The 17,743-nt window shown below is 50.1% G+C and overlaps 5 protein-coding genes across 5 annotated transcripts; 4 read left to right on the plus strand and 1 right to left on the minus strand.

Annotated features, from left to right (window-relative positions):
* Nucleotides 1-275: 275 nt before the first annotated feature.
* On the plus strand, nt 276-1,856 carry HETIRDRAFT_109187 (glycoside hydrolase family 18 protein; the record flags this gene model as incomplete). The annotated part of the gene is made up of 10 exons (XM_009547452.1): nt 276-380; nt 452-459; nt 511-649; nt 706-950; nt 1,008-1,097; nt 1,152-1,249; nt 1,309-1,340; nt 1,400-1,419; nt 1,475-1,662; nt 1,717-1,856. The coding sequence occupies 10 exons, from the start codon at nt 276-278 to the stop codon at nt 1,854-1,856; spliced, it is 1,065 nt and encodes a 354-aa protein (XP_009545747.1).
* Nucleotides 1,857-2,428: 572 nt separating this feature from the next.
* On the plus strand, nt 2,429-3,073 carry HETIRDRAFT_165784 (uncharacterized protein; the record flags this gene model as incomplete). Its single annotated transcript, XM_009547453.1, has 3 exons — nt 2,429-2,654; nt 2,724-3,014; nt 3,069-3,073. The coding sequence occupies 3 exons, from the start codon at nt 2,429-2,431 to the stop codon at nt 3,071-3,073; spliced, it is 522 nt and encodes a 173-aa protein (XP_009545748.1).
* A 1,877-nt stretch (nt 3,074-4,950) lies between these two features.
* On the plus strand, nt 4,951-8,867 carry HETIRDRAFT_439816 (uncharacterized protein). The gene is made up of 16 exons (XM_009547454.1): nt 4,951-5,136; nt 5,187-5,192; nt 5,248-5,330; nt 5,386-5,405; nt 5,459-5,513; nt 5,564-5,980; nt 6,033-6,386; nt 6,449-6,606; nt 6,659-6,727; nt 6,783-6,942; nt 7,007-7,124; nt 7,175-7,410; nt 7,471-7,607; nt 7,666-7,689; nt 7,748-8,476; nt 8,536-8,867. The coding sequence occupies exons 1-16, from the start codon at nt 5,031-5,033 to the stop codon at nt 8,612-8,614; spliced, it is 2,751 nt and encodes a 916-aa protein (XP_009545749.1). The 5' UTR covers nt 4,951-5,030; the 3' UTR covers nt 8,615-8,867.
* Nucleotides 8,868-11,200: 2,333 nt separating this feature from the next.
* HETIRDRAFT_439818 (uncharacterized protein) lies at nt 11,201-13,327 on the plus strand. Its single transcript, XM_009547455.1, has 7 exons — nt 11,201-11,341; nt 11,392-11,478; nt 11,536-11,818; nt 11,877-12,118; nt 12,173-12,693; nt 12,758-13,174; nt 13,234-13,327. Exons 1-7 carry the CDS (start codon nt 11,262-11,264, stop codon nt 13,251-13,253), a joined length of 1,650 nt encoding a protein of 549 aa, XP_009545750.1. The 5' UTR covers nt 11,201-11,261; the 3' UTR covers nt 13,254-13,327.
* Nucleotides 13,328-13,650: 323 nt separating this feature from the next.
* On the minus strand, nt 13,651-16,206 carry lcc3 (laccase; the record flags this gene model as incomplete). Its single annotated transcript, XM_009547456.1, has 17 exons — nt 13,651-13,736; nt 13,795-13,856; nt 13,915-13,938; nt 13,991-14,145; nt 14,206-14,226; nt 14,293-14,475; nt 14,549-14,614; nt 14,678-14,698; nt 14,761-14,927; nt 14,981-15,011; nt 15,061-15,080; nt 15,137-15,369; nt 15,420-15,495; nt 15,548-15,782; nt 15,856-15,924; nt 15,975-16,026; nt 16,082-16,206. 17 exons carry the CDS (start codon nt 16,204-16,206, stop codon nt 13,651-13,653), a joined length of 1,626 nt encoding a protein of 541 aa, XP_009545751.1.
* Between the last annotated feature and the right edge of the window lie 1,537 nt (nt 16,207-17,743).

Genomic DNA, 17,743 nt, shown 5'->3' on the forward strand with positions numbered 1-17,743 from the left:
CAATCTTCCAACGTTTCTCCATTCATTCATGACTGCCTCCAGTGCTTTAGTGCCGGAGGTCGTCTCGTAACTAGCCTGCGTGGCCTCTATCGTTCTTGTAGTTCTCCCTCGTCCATTACGAGTATCTCCGCTTGCTACAGCGCAAGACGCGACTTGCATAGGAAAGGAGAATGGTCATAGGACGTGGTGATTTTCCTCGACTTATAAAAGAGCTTCCCTCACACAGCGGCTTCATACCCAATCTTCTACTGCTTATTCTTCTTATCCATCATAGCATGGTCATGATTGCAGTCGCGACACGCTCCCTTGTGTTCCTTGCTTTAGCCCTCATTTATCATTCCATCGCAGTTCTAGCGTTTGACATCACTCGCAACGATAATGTATGTGCACGCCGTCCTTGGAATTAGGCTCCCCACTTACATTATCCTTCCGTCCTTCCGGGGCTTTGTAGCTTGCTGTGTACGCCAGCACACGTTTTCCAGGCGAACAAAGTATTAACACTATTTGCAGGTATTGGGGACAGGACTCTGCTGGCAACCAAAAACAACTTTCTACCTACTGTGCAGATGCAACGATAGACAACGTCATCTTGGCTTTCCTCTATATCTTCAACGGCACAGGTGGTGAGCCTGTCATCGACTTTGCCAATGTAAGCTCCCGTGTCTGTGTACCTATGCGTATCTTAACTTTGCCATCGGTCAACAGATATGCAATCAGTACGATGACAGTGTTTTTCCTGGAACTGCTCTCGCCAACTGCTCGTTCATGGCATCTCAGATCGAGGCATGTCAGGCGAAAGGAAAGATTGTGACGCTCAGTCTTGGAGGTGGGACCGGTCAGGTAGGCCTCTCGTCGACGACAGTTGCGCAGAACTTCGCGAACAAGATCTGGAATGAGTTTCTGGGCGGGTCGAGCACGACGAGACCCTTTGGCAGTGCAGTCCTCGACGGGTGAGCCTCGTTTCTCTGTCATGTGCGAGTAATTGTATATTGACCTTCAGCTCCAAGTGTCGATTTAGACATAGAGAGTGGCTCACCAAATCACTACTCTGCATTTGTCAATCGAATCAGATCACATGCTAGCGGCGCATCGAAGAAGTAGGTAGTCCGTCCTTTCCATTAGTTCAATGTTGAATTTTGATGGATCTACAGATACTATGTTACGGCTGCTCCTCAATGCCCGTTTCCTGATGCCAACATCGGTGCAGCTCTGAATGCCGCGTCATTCGACGCTGTCTTTGTACAGTTCTGTATGCCCTCTATGATTTTCTTGTTCGTCGACATCCTCATCTCCTTGATTGCCTCATAGACAACAACTATTGTGGCCTCGATCAACCCGACGTGAGTTTTTGAACCCTCTTCGAAATCCCATGTGTGGCTGCTTACGATACTCATCGTAGGATTACAATTTTAATACATGGTAGGATTGTTGAGATTGTATCAGAGCTTGCAACTTATCACTTTGCTTCATTGAGGGATGACTGGGCGCGCTCCGGCTCTGCGAATCCGGACATCAAGGTATACATCGGTGCAGCGGCTAGCGCGAATGCTGCAGGAGAGGGATATGTAGACATCGGAACTCTGGAGAATTATGCCACGAATGGTCAGGATACATTTGACTCTTTCGGTGGGGTCATGCTGTGGGATGCCTCAGAAGCGTACAGTGCGCATTCTATGTTCCAATCGAGTCTGTATATGCTGATCACCGTTCTTCCAGCGAATCATCGCTATGATAAAGCGATTAAGAATGCGATGACGGCTAATGCTGCTCGCAGTAAAGTCGAAGAGAGAAAGAGCAAGGGTCATTTGGAGTCTACATATCCGGCAGAGAAGCCCTTCCTGCATGTGCAGCTTTGAAACAGACCCGGCAATGCACGCGGGTTCGACACCATGATGCAGCACTTCCGTGATTACGATAATGAATATGTTTTGATAGTAGCACCATCACGATACTTTGTCATACATACACATGGTAGAGAGTAGGAAACCCTGATATTTGTTCTCGGACTTGTGCGGCGCTTAACAGCGCTCAGTGGAGGCAGGCCCCTTGACTCCCCTTAGCGACGTCGCTCACGGTTAACTCTCAGTAAACACGGAATCCAGGTGAACGTCAAGCTCAGTCAAAAAAATGGTCTTTTGTCATGTATCCGTCAAGAAAGTGGCGCGAAAAGTCATGCACAAGTCATAAACTGCCAAAATTGGACACAACTTTCACATGACTTCTGCACTGCTTTCATGACGGATACATGACAAAATACCATTTTTTTGACTGGGCATGACGTTCACTTGAATTTCCGTTTTTACTGAGGGTAACTAGCCTCGATTGGTCATAACTTTGTAATTTCGCTTTGATTCTGCCCTCATCTTCGTCGTTCTCTCTGAGTTCTCTCTGCCACTCAGCTGCAAGCACACGTCTTGATCCATATAGCATGTCCCACACCGTAGCTCACGGCCCTTCAACATCGGCGCCCAGCGATGGATCGCGCACCCTCGTTCTCCACGATACTCAGCCTGAAAGCTCTCGACATGATTCTAACGGCAACGGTCATGATGTCGGACCCCTGCGCCTTCGAGGAGCTCATCGCAACCAGCAAAGAGTCTCGTGGGAGGAAGACGTGATTGATAATGAAGGGATGGGCAAGAAGAAGACGAAGAGTGCGTGCCATGATGCCTTGCATATGCACCTATGCTCGAGCTGATGCCGCACCGTCACTTCGCGCATAGTATGCTGTATCTACCACAGGCCGAAGCAATTCGACGAGTCGTCAGACGAAGATTCTTCCGATTCGGACTCGGACTCGGGCTCGGACTCTGGGCCTTGCCGCACTTCTCACCACCGTCACGGCCATCACCATCACGGACACAGAACACCACCGCATGCACCATCGCATGGCAATGGTCTGCGTATGAAGGATTCTGAAAACGGGGGTGTCATTCATGAGCTGGAAGATGGTGACGATCGAAACGCCTACGAATCCATGCCCTCGAAAAAAGGCAAAGGAAAACACATACCGTGTACGTCCCCCATCTGTCCATCCGAGCCTTATCTACTCAATTCTATTCTTGTAGATTGAGCCGAGTAGATGACCTTTTAGTCTCGTTGCTGTCCGTGTTGTTTGATACCGGCCGATTTGTATCCGTTACATACATGTATCTCCATATGATCACCGCCTGTCTTAGACTTGGCAAGTTCATAGCTCTTACCGTCTTTGACGCCGGAACGACCTACTCCTCGTCTCGGCCCCTGCACCATGTAGGTCCGAGAAAATAATGCTTTCGGTAGCGATGACCCATTTCCCTGGACCCGGATCCGTACAGCGGTAGAAGCGACGCCATCTACGTTTACTGATCCTGTGCGCCTCGGCAGGCCTCAGCTATGCCAGATTTTCAAACTTCAAACTATCTTCAAACAGGACAACCTCCTGCTTACGACTTGCAACCCGTCTTTCTATGTGGGGGAGGTCGGTCGGATTGAGAACCAAGCTGTTGGCGGACCGCCATATAGCATCCTCTTTGCCATCTCTTCCTGCTGATGGTCTCGCCCTAATTTGCTTCTTTTAGGCTTGTGTGGAATTCACATCCGTCTACCCGCCTCTAGCGCAGTTGATGTTACATTGCTTGGCCTGATTGAGGAGATCGTCCTGGATCATCCTGGCGGTGTCGGCATCATTGGGCACTATGTAAGCACTGACACTGACGTGTCCTTCGGCGGATGAGCAGGTTGAGGGTCTGATTATTTCTTCTCCACTCTTCTGCGAGTATAGATCTGCACGGGTTCGGCTCCTCGGGAGTATTGTCCATGCCATTGTCCTCCAGGTTCCGACGCTACGCAGTGTTTAATCTAACTTAGGGACTTTCTCGGGAAGGTGCTAATTGCTCGATGGACGCATCCTGGTACAACTCGTCAAGCAGGACGAACTTTTTTGGATCAGTCGCGTCCTTCGTTGCTAATTACAATAGTGTTACTAGGACCGATGTGCGCTGCTCCATTCCCGACATCTCCGATGTTCGTATTTTGCTATAACAGTAGGGTACCATTGGCCGGGAGCGCTAGAGACATTGCGAGGAAGTCATCGTTCTCGGCAGCGGGATCGGGGCTTCGAATGTTGCGCTGTGTTGGAGTGTGTTGGGTGTGCGAGTGCACGCGTCGAAGCTGAATGTCTTGAGAGCGCAATGTCGAAAGGGCCTAAATTTGGGTCCGCGTACTTCCCCATACTTCCCCTGAATGCAGCCTTCCGGAGATGTCGTTGCATGCATCCCGGATCGTTTCCCACATCGAAGCACGTAGTGGTTCGGGGTCGAGGCGTTCGAGGGGACGGACGTGTCGTGAGTCCGTTATTTTACTTTTTTGAGGTATATGAGGGCTCCTCTTCTTTCGGTTCTGAAGGTGCGACGCGGATGAATGTTGCGCGGACAATGACATGGTGTCACCAGTTGATGGCCGCTGGCACCGTAGACAAGAATACCAAATCTTCGTCGGTCGTGCGCTCATCGCGCTCTCAGGCTGCCTGGGGCCGTCCCGTCTCTCCCACCGATGCGGCTTCTGTGCTTGCTCCCCGTTACGTGTTTGAGTGACGCTGGTACTAGCTTCTTCGAAATATCCCATTCGATGCGGTCATAGGTGTGCGGCGGTCCAGTGACAGTGTGCGGTCTGTTTGAAATGCAGCCTTTGAAGGATGGATGATTTGCGGGCGGCTAGAGGCAGAATGTGCCATCTATCGACCGGGCACGGTGACGCGGTTGCAAGGGATGGGACGGTGTGCAGGCACGCGGGGAAGCGGGCCGAGGGTCGGAAGGGTACGGATGGCCATCTTGCTGAGTCAAGGGATCGGACCAATGAGGCAGGAATGGCCGTATTTGATCAGAGCGCCGCCACAGGCTTCGGCAGCCCCCTGCATTCGTCACTCGGCATGGGACCCCTAACTGCTCCCTCCACTGCATCGCCCAATATCTAACGCTCACGTTCCTTGCCTTTCCTCCCTCTCCCATATCCCCTTCCATAGTTTCCTCCGTCCCCCACATCGATTCACCATGTCCTCCGCCGACGAGGACCAAAACGACGTCGAGAACGGCACCTCGCAGAGCTTGAAGAAAAGGAGAATTCAGAGAGCATGCGACATCTGTCGGCGAAAGAAAAGTATGTTCCGCACAAACATCCCCCATTTTACCCGCTGACTTGGTGTCCAGTTCGATGTGGGTACTCCTTTTTACTTTTCCTCACCGAACCCCACCAGATTGTCCGCGACAGGCGATGGAGGACAAATGCCTGGGAACCGTTGTTCTAACTGTATCGCTTACAACTTCGAGTGCACTTACAATGAGGCTGCCAAGGTAATGTCGGTTCTCATCGTTTCCATGAACATTCGTGAATTCACTCCACGTCCAGAAGCGAGGTCCGCCGAAAGGGTTCGTGACGCTTTTTACACATGGATCATCAAACTCACAAGGGGGTCACGCAGGTATGTGGAGAGCCTCGAGACACGCCTCGAGAAGATGGAAGGGCTTTTGCAGAGGGTATGTCTCCCCCCTTCGCTTCACCACTACTGTCGCTTATTTCCTGCTAGTTATGCCCCGATGCCGATTTCACTCAAGAACTAGGCGGAAATCTCACAAAAGAGGCCTGGTTCCGTGAGCGGTCCGCGTCAAATGTCAACGGTTCTTCTGTGGTGAAGACTGCGACTCCTGGCCGCATCCCCTCTCCTAGCACCATGGCCACTGGGTCCAAGTCGCACTCCAGTCCAACCATCAACGCGGATCTTGAGTCGAGTGATGACGAGCTCATTCAGACTAATTTGCTGCAGGATCATCTCAAGGACCTCTCCATCAACCCTCTGAGCAACCGCTTCTTCGGTAAGTCAAGCGGCGTGCGGCTCGTCAAGACTGCGATGGATCTTAAATCCGAGTATTCGGGGAAGGGGCCTGACGGGAACGCTATCAACCTCTTGGGAAGCAAAAGGCCCGAATTTTGGAACTTACATCCCGTATGACGTCCTCTACTTCCTCCACCGCCGATACTCACCCAATATGTTCTAGTGGGAACGATCGAATCTTGAGTCCGAACGGCGCAATTTTAAGTTCCCTGAACCTGATCTTCTGAGAGATCTCGTGGATCTCTTCTTTCAGCACATTAACTTTTTCACCGGCCTCCTCTATCGCCCTCTATTCGAAAAGGGCATCGAAGAAGGCCTCTACCATCGTGACGATGGCTTTGGTGGGCTCGTCTTGCTGGTCTGTGCGAATGCTTCACGATTCTCCTCCGACCCACGCGTGCTCCTCGAGGGCACGGACTCGTGGCATTCCTGTGGCTGGAAATATTTTGCACAAGTACAGATGGTCCGCAAGTCACTTCTTTCTGCACCATGCTTGTACGATCTACAGATGTATTCTGTGCGTAGCATTCTAGTGTCTCCTCTTTGCCCTCTCATCAATTGTGTCGTATGCTGGGTTAGTTATCTGTCATATTTTTGCAAGGCTGTTCTTCTCCCCAGGCGTGTTGGACCTTGGTCGGCGTCGGCATCCGTTTAGCTCAAGATGTCGGTGCTCACCGACGCAAGGTCTACGGCAATAAGCTCACCGTTGAAGACGAACTGTGGAAGCGCGCGTTCTGGTACATTACATCAACGAAGTCTGGCGCCTTCATTTCTGAACTTTTTTTCTAGGCTTCTCGTCGTTCTGGACAGATCGATGAGTTCATCACTCGGTCGTCCCTGTGCCATCCAAGAAGAAGAGTAAGCATTTCTCAATAATACTTCTTCCAGGGACTCGATCTGAATCTTGATGCAGTTTCGATCTGGATCTTCCGGCAGAATGTGACGATGAGTTCTGGGTACATCCTGACCCTGAGCAGGCCTTCAAACAGCCGGCGGGAAAACCGTCGGTCATGTCATACTTTATCTGCTTCTTGAAGCTCAATCAGATTCTGGCCTTCGCTTTACGGACGATTGTAAGCGTTTTGAGCGATAGCTCTCACTCTTTCTATACGCTTCCTCTGATCCTTTTGTATCTAGTATTCTATCAATAAGTCCAAGATTTTACTTGGCTTTGTCGGGCAGCAATGGGAACAACATATCGTTGCCGAGCTTGACTCCGCTCTCAACAAGTGGGTCGATTCGGTTCCTGACCATTGTAGGTCCATTCTCCAGTTTCTTCGAACTTCGTCACTGAATCAGCTGCAGTACGTTGGGATCCCACGCGGGAACATCGTATCTTCTTCGTCCAATCTGCTAGCCTTTACAGTACCTATTATCACCTCCAGATACTCATCCACCGCCCATTCATCCCCTCCCCTCGCAAACCATCGCCCCTTTCATTTCCGTCGCTCGCTATCTGTACCAACGCTGCACGTTCGTGTAGTCACGTCGCCGACGTTTTGCGTCGTCGGTCTCCGGGGATCCCAGTCCCTCACTTTCAGGTTGGAAACTCTACTTTCGCGATTTCTCTTGTCGATGCTGATACAATGTTTGCTATCAAGCTACCCGCGTTCACAGCTGGAATTGTACTGTTGCTAAGCATTTGGGGCGTCAAACGTTCTGGAGTGTCTATTGACCCTGCGAAAGAGATGGAAGATGTGTACAAGTGCATGCAGGTTCTCAAGGATGCAGAAACAAGGTGTGTGTTTAATGTGTGATCAAGCCCATCGTTAGCCCATGTTTGATTTGCGTTACAGATGGCACTCAGCCGGTCGACTTTGGTGAGTCACATCACTGTCGGAAATGAATTCACTGAAACTGATTACCTCCGAAACATAGGGATGTACTTTGCGAGCTCGCTTCCGTAGGCGAATTGCCGTTGCCGCAACCCAGTCCGCCATCTTCGAAGCGGGAACGAGATTCGGACAGTCCAGGATCCAATACTTATGGGGATTCGCCTCCTGCAGCGACCCCGTCTTCAAATCTGTACGATGGACCAAGACCCATCGCTGGCTCGAGACGTGTCTCCAGAGAACAGTCCATGACATTCCACACATCGTCCAGCTCGTCACATCGTCGTTCTTCTGCATCGATCTCCCATTCCCATGCTGTGTCCACCTCAAGCTACCCTTATCCCGTTCTTCCGATGCACAGCGATGAGCTTGGCCGCTTGCCTTTCAATCCGCCCTACAACACTTTCGATGCCCGCGGTGATCAATCAGTGAACACATGGCATCTTCCCAGCAACGGAAAGGGGGACCACGTCGAAATAGGTTCTAGAGCGGGAACTAGCTCGAGGAGGATTTTTCCCTCCGACTCCGGGGTCGGGGAACAAGTCCTGTCGCCCGTCTCTGATATGTCGTTCAGGAATGAGTCACTGCTGGTCCCAGGGTATGCATACGATGGCATGACCCCCGGCGCTAGCAGAGATGATTCTCAGATGCTACTGTCGGGTACCGGTACGTATCCAGCCGGGATGCATGAGATGACATCGCCCACAAACGGGCAGTTCGGGACGGATAACGAGATAATGCATGACGTGTGGTCTAACCTTCCCTCGGGCTTCGAGTACTTAGTTTCATCTTCTCTCCTGTTGTTCTTGATACTGACCGTACCTTTTGCAATAGGTTGGAAGACTGGGATACCTATATCTCCGGCCTTGGGGGTGTCCACCCATCCGGAAACCCGAACGCTTCGATGCGATAGACATGACGCATCCGTGTATTCTCTCATGTTTCTGATCGGTCTATCCACAAGTCACTGTACACAGCACGATCCCCGTTCCCATTCCCCACGTATCGATAGTATCTTATATCATGTTGGGTCCAATACGTTATCGCCCTCGTCGCGAATAATTTGTAGCAGTATACTTGCACTCGCGTCTCTAGGTACCGGTGTTGGAGTCCGATGTATGCCTAGCTCGCTCTCCCTATAATGTTATCCGTTTGCTTTGCTGTACAATTGGAATGACGACGGCTTCGTTTGATTCTCCTGCGAACTCGATCCAAGACAATTACGTGCGCAGAATTGTGTCAACCCGTATGATGAGTCTGTCGCGGGACACGAGGCATCATGATCTCGGGGAATCTTACAGGTCCCAACACACTTGAACTGTACGTTCTAACACTGCTAGCTTGAAGGGATTTGTCGAGTTTTCGTACGTTGCCCGACTGTCCCCAGAATCCGACTCACGCACTTCAGCGGCAGCGAACGACCATCGCATCAGCCAGTTGGATCGCCGCCGATATCGACAGACAGATAGACAGACAAACAGACAAACAGACAGCGGGCAATGCGAGATCGATGTTGTGCTCGATACATAAATTGACCCCAGGCAGCCCCAAGCTCGCCGTGTCTCGACACCAATCCGGATTATCCGCTGAACGATCCGGAGAGCAATGAGCATCCTACAATCATCGTGACATCATGTATCCTTGCAAGGACATATTACACAGAACGGTGGTGCTCCGTAGTGTTCTGTGTGACTAAAGTCTGTGTGGGGAAGATTCAATACGCACAAGCTATCTGGCCAGCAATCTGTCCGTTCGTCCGAGTTCCGATCTGTTGTCTGGACTCTGAGCGGTGTCCAAAAAATTTTCAAGCAGTAGCTGTGGAATTTAAGATCGTCATGCGAAGTTTCTGTTCCACCGAAGGTCCGAAACGATGTAGCGATAGATGGCAATTGTGAATCTTCGCGATGTTGCTGGCGGTGTTCTGGTAGGCTCCTTCAATTAAATCTCGCCAAGCGGCTCGACGGCTCCGTGCGGTGCCGAGCTTGGTCCTCGGCAAAGAGCGATCTCATCTCCCGTCTGCTTCCTCGACTAGCCTCCAATGCACAATAACGTTCACGTTCAAGCGTCTAAAGCAATCCGGTATTCGGCCATTGGTCACACTCGGCTAGTCATCTGATCGGTTCCGCAAACTTGGGCTCAGTCGATATAGTCAGTACCTAGTCTCCGTTGCTGACCCAATCACAGAAGACAGTCGTTCTGTGTATATAGGGTCTGCTTCCAAATGCAGGGGTCTTGCAGGTAGTCAGGATTTCGGTGTTTGCCTGTCTAAAAAGATGGGGTTTGCAAGAAATGTATCACCAAACCTGACTAAAACAGGGATGCAATCCTTCAACATGATATATTTTGCTTATTGAGTACAATACTGCTTATCGAAATAGGTGAGTTGGTGTCTCTAATAGCTTTTTGCTCCAGCCGTTGGTTCGAGTCCCGATCAAGACAACATTTTACATGCTCCTTTTTATATCCTTACCATCCCTTCATGTCTCTTCTACCATTTGAAGTCAATTCGATCTTTTTTTGCACCTCAAAACTGCCCAAAAACACATTTTGAGCCTTCCCAAGATTAGCACGTGAGCTGCTTTGCACGTGAGTAGGGCTGAGTCTGAATATATATCAAATTCAACTCGAAATCCTGACTACCCGCAAAGGGGGGTGATTTGGATGTAGACTAGTCAGTATCGACGGATTTCGACGATTGTGCACTCGAGCATGGCTAGCAAGAATGTAAAGAAGAGTGACAGAGACTAGTGCGTTCGTCTTCCACACTCCATGCTTGGACATGATGTTTCAATCTCCTTCCAATGCGCTCTATGGCTTACAATGGTCTATTGTGATTGAGGGCTTTGAGACTTTATTCTACTCAGAGGACAAGTCAGGGCACCTGCCAGAACATCTGCAATTGCCTCCTTGAACCCTTGATCCTCTCGGGCCCCATCTGCATTCTCACAACATAAACATGGTCTCGTGATCACGAATCCATCATTGCAGGAGAGAGTACAGGAAAGTATGTGCGTTGCAGACAAAGCAGGCCAGAAATTCTGTGTTTTCCAAGGCTTCGAACAATGGCAATGCCTTATCACACTAAAGAAGGAGTCCCCAGAGATTCACAGCGCGCCGCACGGTCCGAAGGGTATTTCATGGACTAGCGGTCAAGCTGATGGTGAAGAAAGCTCCGGAATAGCAAAAAGCTGCCGGCACATATGGCAGCACCGTATGCCCTACTTGTATGGGTGCGCTCTCACAGTTCACATGCAAGTAGGGTATATACAGGTATATACCTTTTTGTTCCTTTGTCTAATTACGGTGTAGCGTATGTCCAGACAAGGCCTGCTCTATACCTTAACTTAGAGTTAGGTTTTCTGCATGCAGTACGGATTCAAAATCCATGTATACTTGTCCAAGGTCCAGTGCAGATCTGTGAGACTAGGCTGACCGACTGACGCCGAGGTCGTCCAGTCGGAGAGCGGCCCGGAGGCGCCGGACTCTTCGAGACGGATGACCTCCACTCTGAAAAGGAGGTTGAGCGAGCAAAGTGCCTCCGTCTTCACTTTGCTCCCTCCATGGCCGCCCAGCTACCGATTCCAATCTACACATCTCTCGAACAGCTCTACAGTGACCTCGGAACAGCTACCAAGCATGCGTATGTACCCAGTTCCGTCCGAGAGCAGCAGCTGACCCTCTACGAGACAGTGTACGATGGAATCATCTTGTAGAAGAATTTGACAAACGATTTGGAAGGAAGCCGACATTTATTGTGCGAGCGCCAGGGCGCGTGAAGTAAGTCGTCGTTTTCGATGGACGATCGTATATCTCAGTTGACCTGCAACTTCACAGCTTGATCGGGGAGCATGTCGACTATGCACTATTTGGTGTACTCCCTGCAGCGATTGAGCGTGATATCCTCATCGCTTGTGCTCCACAAACCACCTCGCTCACGCATGGCGCGGTCAACGCACAGAACCTGTATCAGAAGTATACTCCGCGCTCATTTACTCCAATCAGGAAGAAGTCCGTTTCAGATGATCCAAGCGAAGCTCAGGTCCACCTCGAGGAGTGGGATCTGGACATTAACAAGAAAGAGCTGCGATGGGAGAGCTATGTCAAGGCTGGATATTATGTTCATATCTCGATCTACAAAACACTCGAAAAGTACTGATTACTCGATCTTGATACAGGGTGTCCTGAACCATTTCTTCCCCCCATCTGCGACAGAATACAATGGGCATCCTGTTCCGATCGACCTCCTCGTAACAGGTACTGTCCCTGCTGGCTCCGGTCTTTCATCGTCTGCTGCAATGGTAGTAGCGTCAACGCTTGCATTTCTCGCCGCAAATAACAAACTTGCGGGTATCACCAAAGGCGCTCTCGTCGAAATGGCTATCGAAAATGAGCAACGAGTAGGCGTGAACAGCGGAGGGTGAGCCCTGACTCTGTCGGCGAAATCTCAATTCTGACGAGCTCAATCCTTCAGTATGGACCAGGCTGCATCAGCAATCTCGACGCCTGCCTCGGCTCTCTACGTCACGTTCTACCCCCGTCTAGCAGCCTCTCCTGTTCCACTCCCGGGCTCCTCGTCTGTAGCATCTGGATCGCTTCCCACGGTGGCATTGCCTCCTCGCGCGGTCTTCATTATCGCCAATTCTCTGGTTGTCTCTGAAAAGGCCGTCCATGCTCGAACGCGGTATAACCTGCGTGTCGTCGAGACGCTCGTTTCTGCTCGCGTGCTGGCTCATCGTTTGGGTATCTCCATGGGCTCCAAAGAGCGTATTACCTTGCGTGAAGTAGTCGGGAAATCAGGTGGCGAACCAGAGGGCGGTTGGACAGAGGATGACACTGGACTAAAGGAAACATTGGAGAAGGCTGTAGTCGAGGTGGAAAATTTGAGGCCGAGAAAGGCAGAGGGGCAGGAAGGCGTCACGATGGAAGAGATGATTGAATGGAGCGGAATGGGTGAGAAGGAATTCAGAGAAGTTTATCTGTCTTGGATTGACGGCGAGTCGACATTCTCCCACTCACACGTCTTGCCTGGGGAATCCTGACATCCCCCTCTCTTTAGTGGAAGCGACGCATTTCCAGCTTTACAAGCGCGCGAAACATGTCTTGACTGAAGCACTTCGCGTCCTTGAATTCCGCGACATCTGCCTCCGCGCCGACAAGGCGCCCACCTCGGGTGAGGATATCCTCAGGGAGCTCGGCGATCTGATGAATCTGTCCATGGACAGCTGCACTGATTTATTTGAGTGCTCTTGTCCGGAGCTCAACCAGCTCACCACGATTGCGCGCGAGGCCGGGGCGTTTGGCAGCCGGCTCACAGGTGCGGGATGGGGCGGATGCACGGTCTCCCTCGTCGCCGAGGAAAATGTGGCTTCGTTCATTGCGAAATTGAAGGCGACATACCCGGCGTATCAAAGTCTCGAGGAGGAGGCGTTCACGGAAGCTGTCTTTGCGACCAAGCCAAGCAGTGGGGCATGTGGTAAGTGCTCCCACCGTGCCGCTCTTCATTGATATTGCTCATACACTTCGATATCATAGTGTATAAGTTTGAAGATTGATGTTCGAGTAACCTAGAGGAAATAAATGCATGCGCATTGTGAATATCATAGGATATATGGCGATTGAGATCATCAGCTCCCGTGGCTCGCCACGCTTCGGCATCTACTTGGCAGCGATATGCATATGAGACCGAAAGAGCCACAAACACTGTTGACCAGTATATTTGGAAGGAACGGTTTACTTGCTTTGATCAAGAGAGAGCAGCTCTGCAAACACACTGGCCGATAACAAATCAATGGTATATGAAAGAACGTAAGGCCCACGTCACAGCGGCGGTCAAAGTCCAAGGCCACAGATTAAGGCTAGAGTAGCCAGGAAGGTATAAAAAAAGAATGTGAAAATCGGTATTAATGAATAGAGAGAAATGAAGATGGGAGTGTTCTGAGAAGACAGTCCTTAACTCGCGTTGCCGTCATCGTTGCTTGAGTCAGGGTGGTCCTGAACCCATTTATCGTAGATCGGGCACAAGTTCTTCCACTCCTCTATAAGATGAGATGTGAGTTGATCATATCTTCTATGATAATGCAGGTAGACACGAACGCGTAACAGGATTGGTGGACTGGATACTAGGGTCATCTTCGACAAAGACCACAGCAAATCCTCTACAAGGCGGTCAAAAGGTCATTTCCAGAAGAGGATACACAGTGCCAAAATACCCACTCTTCGAGATGCCAATCGATATGGCTACAGGATCATTGTTTGTTCAGCGCTTATAGCGGACAGGTGAATCGCTCACCAATGGAAGATCCAAGGCCCGGGATTGTCGGTTCTGAACCGGATAGTGACATTCGAATTGGAGTCTTGAGGGCCCATGCTGACTACGTCGCGGCGGACAGGGTTCGCATAGTTGTAAGAGCTGCTCCCGCCACTGCGGACAACCGAGAATGCATGCTATATTCAAGTGTCATTCAGTATCCTTTCAGACGACAAGACAAGCGTCGAACAACGTACGCCGTGCAAATGGACGGGGTGCTAGAATGGGAAGAGTGTAGTGTCAGCCTCGAATGATGCAGATGTGTTAGGAGACTGGATGCTTACCTCTCCACCCTGCGCCCCTGTGGGGATGGTAAGCTCAATCGACTTGTTCCGAGGCAAGAAGTAAGTGGACCCGGCTGGCAGCAGGTTGGAATTCCCGTTCATGATCTGGAGCAGTGTTGGGACGTCGGGAGACTCGAATGTCTCGCCGTTTACCTTGTACACGAAGGTCGAGTTGTCGGTAGGCTTCGGTGCGCATCACATCGTATGCGATAACGTGAGGGTTCAATACATGACCTGGACGGCCAAAGGGACGTACCAATGGAGCCAATGTGACTTGAAGGTTGATATCAACATCCGCGCCGCCAACGGTAGGAGCGCCGGGCTAAATTCAAGAAGTCAGACCCGACAATACATGATAGCTTGGATGGATGCATCTCTGACGCACCGCCTCAGGATTAACCAGGGCCTGTTTAGTGAGCAGATGATATGCTCAGAATGAGAGCATTGTGATAATCAAGTAGAACATACGTGGACGTTGGTCTCAATCAAGGGCAAGGTGCTGACCGAAAGCGCGTTCTGAGGCTCCGTCTTGGAGGCACCTTTGTAGCGGAAGATGGCAGAGTTGCGACCGCCACTGAAAGAGGTGTCGATGGTCCCGTCGGCGCCTTGAGGTAACATCGGTTTGGAGCGAATCCCTGACGGTATCCTTTTTAGAGGATCTCTCTCTAAAAATCTGGCCGTCACTCACAGTAGTTGTTGATGGGTTGAGAAGCATTGACCTAGTTTTTGTCAATATCTGGCTACAGGAGGACATGCGAAATATCTCACAATGACAGAGTAACGTTGACCTATCAGAAGCAGTGAGGAATTCTACATCAACACCCGGATGACACGAAAGCCTCACCAGCATAGATATTGATAGAATCAACCAAGAGCTTCTCTGTGTATTCACCATCAGCCTCGATGACCGTCATATTGTGCCCGTCGATAGAGAAGACGAAGTTGGGGAAGCAAGAGATGGAGACAAGACGGAAGCGGTAACGTTTTCCTTGTACGACATTGACGACAGCAAGCGGTGCGTTTGCGGGCCCATCTCGAGCTCGACCAAGACCGTTGATGAGGGTGGAAGAGGGATGACTGCACCAACGATGAGTATTTTTGGAGAATATGTGCAAGGAATTACTGACGCTACGTGACCAAACCCTTCCGGAGTCTGAGGGGCGGGGTAATGATACCAGTCGGCGAGTGTAATAACCGTAGATTCTTGATGCACATCAGTACAGCATTGAAAAAATCACCGAAGTGTAGACCTCACCATCATCGACGTCGTACATTGCCTTGTAAGGGTCATTTGGATCATAAATGACAATGACTCCCCGCAAACCGTCGCAGTATTGCGCCTTGTAGTGTGAATGGTACCAGTAAGTTCCGACCTGTTCTCCAGGATTGAACTTATATTGGAAAGATTTGCCGGGAATGATCGGGCATTGCGAGACAAATGCAACGCCATCAGCCCATGTGGAAGTGTGTTGGGTGATACCGTGCCAATGCTATAGTGGTAAGATACCCAGAGTTTGTTAAGTCTTCTTCAGGAATAACAAAGCACAATTCAAGCACACTTACAATAGCAGTGACCAAGTCCATCGTGCCGTTCTTCAAGTTATTAATCACATTGACCGAGAACGGATCTCCCTGTTGTGAGATGAGTTTAGATGCCGGTTCATATGAATAACGCCTCTTACCTTCCTGGCGGTGATGAGGGGACCTGGGAACGTACCCCCAGCAAGGACAGAGCTGTAGGGAGATAGAAGAACGATGGACCACGGTAAGAGTTGGACCATCGACGTACTCGCGGCGAAATCCATCAGGGGCAATGATTCCATTACCGATACGTAGATTAGCGGTGGGTCTGATAGCGGAGACCGCGCCAGTGAGTAGGGCGACGAGGACAGCGAATTTGGACTGGAGAATCATTGCCTGTAGACGATCTCAGTGGGAGGGCGGCTGGAGTCCTGAGAGCAAATGAGAAGAGCCATTTTATACTCCAGAGCAAAAGTTGTTTGACGAGAATGATGGAGTGTAAGAACATGTCCCGTCGCTTTTCAATGGAATGGATGGTAGTCAGTCAATGATACCTACCAATGAGACGTGAATCTCTAATGGCACTTGGAACGCACCCGAGAAAATGTGCCACGGGAGAGTATTAGGTGAGTATTCAGAAAGCACACGCGAGTCGTAGCGAGAGGCATCATTCCTGTTCCGAGCAATGAAAATTGGTGCCATGCGATTCATGACCTATCTGCGATACGCTTGTGGATGATTTGCGGAAGCCTGTTGACAATCAATAGAAGCCGGCGAGTTCTGAAGAATGCAACTAAGAGGTGGAATTTTGAAACCTCTCCATCAATGCAGCCTCTCAAAGGCACGACTCGTATAAATGAGTGAACGAACATCCAGGGCTGATGTTTGTTAAGGAAAGGGATCGCGGAGAAATACGAGGCTCACCCTCTTGTATTGTCAGAGCACTCAAAACCTCAATTCAATAGCGGGCGTTCAGGAGTGTGAGGAGTGCCTGATTGTGCGAAGTTTCAAGAATGATGTCACATAGTCTGCATTCACCTGCATTCACCTGCCATGAGACAGCCTAGAGAAGTTGATGATTTAAGGATAATAGAAGAAGCACTTGCTACCTACCTCGCCAAATCACTTCCCATGAGTGACTGCCAAGGAAATTTGCTGCTCTCCATCCATTATCATGGACGTCTTCGCAGATACACACTGTCATTATAGAATCATGGGGAAGAGCTAGATGATAATTGCCTCGGATTCCGAGAAAGATGCTGACACTCCTGACAGGGTATGGGACTGGGAAATTGATGGAGCGCGAGGCATGCTCGGTGCGAGCTTCATGCCGGGTTTTTGATATGCGACTGCCACATGGAAGGCCTTTCTAGTCATGGAGGGACCATGTAGATGCTTGAGAGACTTTGTTACGATTATGTTAAATGCCGATGTACAAGTGGCAGACCCCGGGAGGCGGCTGGTAACAAGGTGACGCGGATGTTTTGACTTACGCTCTCTTTCTAAACAGAAAAAATAGATACGTTTGAATGTTGGGTGTCTTGAAACTATAGAAGACAAAAAGTTTAGCTTGAGTCGACGGATGCTGGCGTCCATGTATGAAGATAGACACTGACGTTTCTCGTGACGTGATTATTGTCTCCAGTACTGTCGATGATTCTATTGAAAGTCTTTGCGTTAGATGCTCCACGACTTGGTATTTAATAACATAGAGCGTTTGTCAATTTGGCTTCAGTGACAAATGACGTATGAGGTCGTAGCAAGACTGGCTGTAACACTGCTTTTATTACACCGCAAATTACAGGACATACGAGAAGAAGCATGAAATTATCGAGGGGTTGATACGCAACTCGTGCAGTGTTGCTGGCGTCTTGAGCTCGTCTTAGAGGATAGTATTAGCTTTCGTTCAGCTTCTGTTCAGCTTTCGAAT

Source organism: Heterobasidion irregulare (genome assembly GCF_000320585.1).
Source record: "Heterobasidion irregulare TC 32-1 unplaced genomic scaffold scaffold_04, whole genome shotgun sequence".
NCBI classification, from domain to species: Eukaryota; Fungi; Basidiomycota; class Agaricomycetes; order Russulales; family Bondarzewiaceae; genus Heterobasidion; species Heterobasidion irregulare.

Bases quoted from the DNA above. Each gene is read 5' to 3' on its own strand.
- HETIRDRAFT_439818 (XM_009547455.1), top strand. From the start codon at position 11,262: ATGGCCGCCCAGCTACCGATTCCAATCTACACATCTCTCGAACAGCTC. The intron at 12,694-12,757 runs GCGAGTCGACAT...CCCTCTCTTTAG, and splicing joins TTATCTGTCTTGGATTGACG to TGGAAGCGACGCATTTCCAG. The intron at 13,175-13,233 runs GTAAGTGCTCCC...TCGATATCATAG, and splicing joins GCCAAGCAGTGGGGCATGTG to TGTATAAGTTTGAAGATTGA.
- HETIRDRAFT_439816 (XM_009547454.1), top strand. From the start codon at position 5,031: ATGTCCTCCGCCGACGAGGACCAAAACGACGTCGAGAACGGCACCTCG. The intron at 6,387-6,448 runs GTGCGTAGCATT...ATGCTGGGTTAG, and splicing joins ACGATCTACAGATGTATTCT to TTATCTGTCATATTTTTGCA. The intron at 7,608-7,665 runs GTGTGTGTTTAA...TTTGCGTTACAG, and splicing joins CTCAAGGATGCAGAAACAAG to ATGGCACTCAGCCGGTCGAC.